General features: G+C 35.6%; 1 protein-coding gene across 1 annotated transcript; it reads right to left on the reverse strand.

The window, feature by feature from the left end:
• Nucleotides 1-1,331: 1,331 nt before the first annotated feature.
• On the reverse strand, nucleotides 1,332-2,264 carry LOC113261397 (olfactory receptor 14A16-like). The gene has a single exon (XM_026507524.4). It carries the CDS (start codon nucleotides 2,262-2,264, stop codon nucleotides 1,332-1,334), a length of 933 nt encoding a protein of 310 aa, XP_026363309.4.
• Nucleotides 2,265-3,104: the final 840 nt, after the last annotated feature.

Genomic DNA, 3,104 nt, shown 5'->3' on the forward strand with positions numbered 1-3,104 from the left:
TCTATTCATATTATAACTGATTCATGTAGTTCCTAATTTGAAGCAATCACCTTTGAATTGGTTTGGTTAATTCCATGTATATCTCTCCTAATTGTTGCCTAGACTGTCCACAGATATATTCTTTTTTTTAATGTTTTTTTTTATTACATTATGTTAGTCACCATACAGTACATCCCTGGTTTCTGACGCAAGGTTCGATGATTCATTAGTTGTGTATAACACCCAGTGCACCATGCAATATGTGCCCTTCTTACTACCCATCACCAGTCTATCCACAGATATATTCTATACCATCCCTTTACAGAAAATTTGTCACAGCTTCTCATTTATATATTCTATGGCTTTGATGGTCCTTCTAGACTGACTGACATTTGTATTCTTGTATACACAGGACTAATAGTGAAACCCTGGAATGTGTATACTCTCTCTTCTCTCCCTTATTAAAAACATAAAAAATGTTTTTTATACATTTGATCTTTATATAAAGGGGAAGATTATTTTATAAAGAGTATATCTGATTCTGATACACAATACACGTTGACATCATTATAACTAAGTTGTATAATCAATTTTTTTCTGTGGATGAACTTTATAAATGGTATTTTTAACAGTGTTTAACATCATATTAAAAACAAACATGTCACCACTACTATGTGACAAATGTGAGGCCAGGAAAATTACAACTGATTTTGAGCACACTTCCTGACAATTCTTCAGCACACACAATGCCTATTCTCTCTTCACTGTTTTTTAGGACATATACTTGTTTCTGAGCTCTAAGCAAGTGAGGGGCTGAATAACCATCCCAGATTTTTTTGTCTGATATACAGATCAAGTGAAACCTTCATAGATTAGCAAAGCACTTTTTTCTTAAATAGAACATGATCAAAAGACATCAACAAAGATTTTGTTGATCCAGAGCTGCTGGCCTTCTCTGCGTTAAGTTCTGCCATCAGGAAACCTATTTCAAAGGAATCTTCATACTCAGTATATGGGTGATCCCCTCACCACTATGTGTCTGGTACCTTGGAGAAAGGATTATCCCAGGAATAGGATGGATGAGTGAGTGGATAGTATTTGTATATCCAAGACGCTCCAGTGACTTTCAGACCCAACAGCCATATAAATGTACAACCTATGGAACAGCACCAATAATAAAATGTGTATCTGTTAAATTTACAACAAATTCTATAAGCCAAATAATTTGAAATTATGTGTATTTGTATTTGAAAGTGTATTATTTGTGATTATCAAATTACTTGTATAAACCAAAAATATGATACACATCAGTAGATATCAGATTCATTGGTATTATGAATATATATTTGGAATCATTTTTCACCAAAACATTTTCCAAGGGCCACCTTCACGTCCCTGTTTCTCAGGCTGTAAATGACAGGATTCAGGCTGGGAGGTAACAGAGAATATAACACAGACATGAAGAGGTTCAGTGATGATGGCGATTTTGAGTTTAACCCTAAATATGCAATAAATCCAGAAGAGAAGAACAAGGTTACCACAGTTAGATGGGGCATGCAGGTGGAGAAGGTTTTAAACCTGCCTTGTGAAGAAGGAATTCTCAGGACAGTGGACACAATATAAACATATGAAGCAACCATGAAAGTAAAACATACAAAAACAAAACAACAACTAACAATAATAAACACATATTCTAGAATTTGCTCCCCAGGACAAGCCAGTGTAAGCAATGATGGAATGTCACAGAAAAACTGATGCACTATGTTGGAACCACAGAAATGGATAGAAAATGTGCCTGCAACATGAATAGATCCATAGACACCCCCACTGAACCATGATGCTGTCACCATCTGCACACAGGAACCTCTATTCATGATGGCCTCATAGTGCAGAGGACAGCAGATGGCAGCATAGCGGTCATAGGACATCACCAGAAGGAGGGCAAACTCTGTGCCGGCAAAGACAAGAACAAGGAAAACCTGTGAGGCACATCCCATGAAGGAGATGGAATGCCTATTGGTCAGAGTGTTCATGACGGATTTGGGAACAGTGACAGAGATGTAACAGATATCAATCAAAGACAGATTTTTGAGGAAGAAGTACATGGGGGATTGGAGACGCTGGTCAATGGTGGTGAGGGTGATAATGAGGAGGTTTCCCATCAGTGCCGCCAGGTAAATCAGGGAGAAGAGGGCAGCATAGAGCCTCTGTAGCACCTGATCGTCGGGGAATCCCATGAGCAAGAATCCTGTTATTAGGGTCACATTCATTAATCTCTCAGGCATGACGATTTTTTTTGAAACATAAGCAAAATTTTCTTGAATCTTCAGAATCTGTCTCTTTTTGTTGGTTCTGTTAATCACTAATTTTGAAGTTATTCCTGGGGTAGAGCATATCTTGCAAACTATAATTTCTTCAATGCATGGAGAAAACAATTACATTGTTAGTCATTAAAGCAGATTAGAATAATTTTTCATGTGTTAGCCTAAAATCTATGCATAAAATAGGCAAATACTACCTCACATATCCATAAATGAGGGATTTTTTAACTTTGCTGGGATAGGTTAAAAGGAGCAGGGAAATTTGAATTAAATGGGTAATTTGTTTACACATTCCTGGAAAATAGTTTTAGTTCAATGTGAACTGTGATATTAGTATACTTGAAGACTCAGTATGGATAACTAAGAGATGATTTCTCCCTCTACTTCTCTCTACCCTATTATAGCATAGGTAAATGGGGAGTGAAAAGATGGGTAGAACTAAAAATTATCTTTGTATTTTTTTCTGTGATAATGATAAAGACTAAGATAATAAATTACATCTTCCATGAATGAAGGGTACAATAGAATCACTAATGTTTATACAAAAGCTTTAGGAAAGTACTGTGTGAGCTTTTTTTTTAAGTCAATAAAATCCTAGAAATATCTATGCATTATTATGATTTATATATTTTTCTTCAGTTAATAGTAATAATAATACCCCCTGTGTAACTAATAAACAAAATTAAAATGCAATGCTCTCTTATTTTCCTAAGGAAAGTGGAATGCAAACAGGTGAAATAAATTTACATACTTAGACATAGCAAGAGACCTGGAATGACACTGGGAAACTTACAGTAGATGCAT

This window comes from Ursus arctos, unplaced genomic scaffold (genome assembly GCF_023065955.2).
Source record: "Ursus arctos isolate Adak ecotype North America unplaced genomic scaffold, UrsArc2.0 scaffold_5, whole genome shotgun sequence".
NCBI lineage: Eukaryota > Metazoa > Chordata > Mammalia > Carnivora > Ursidae > Ursus > Ursus arctos.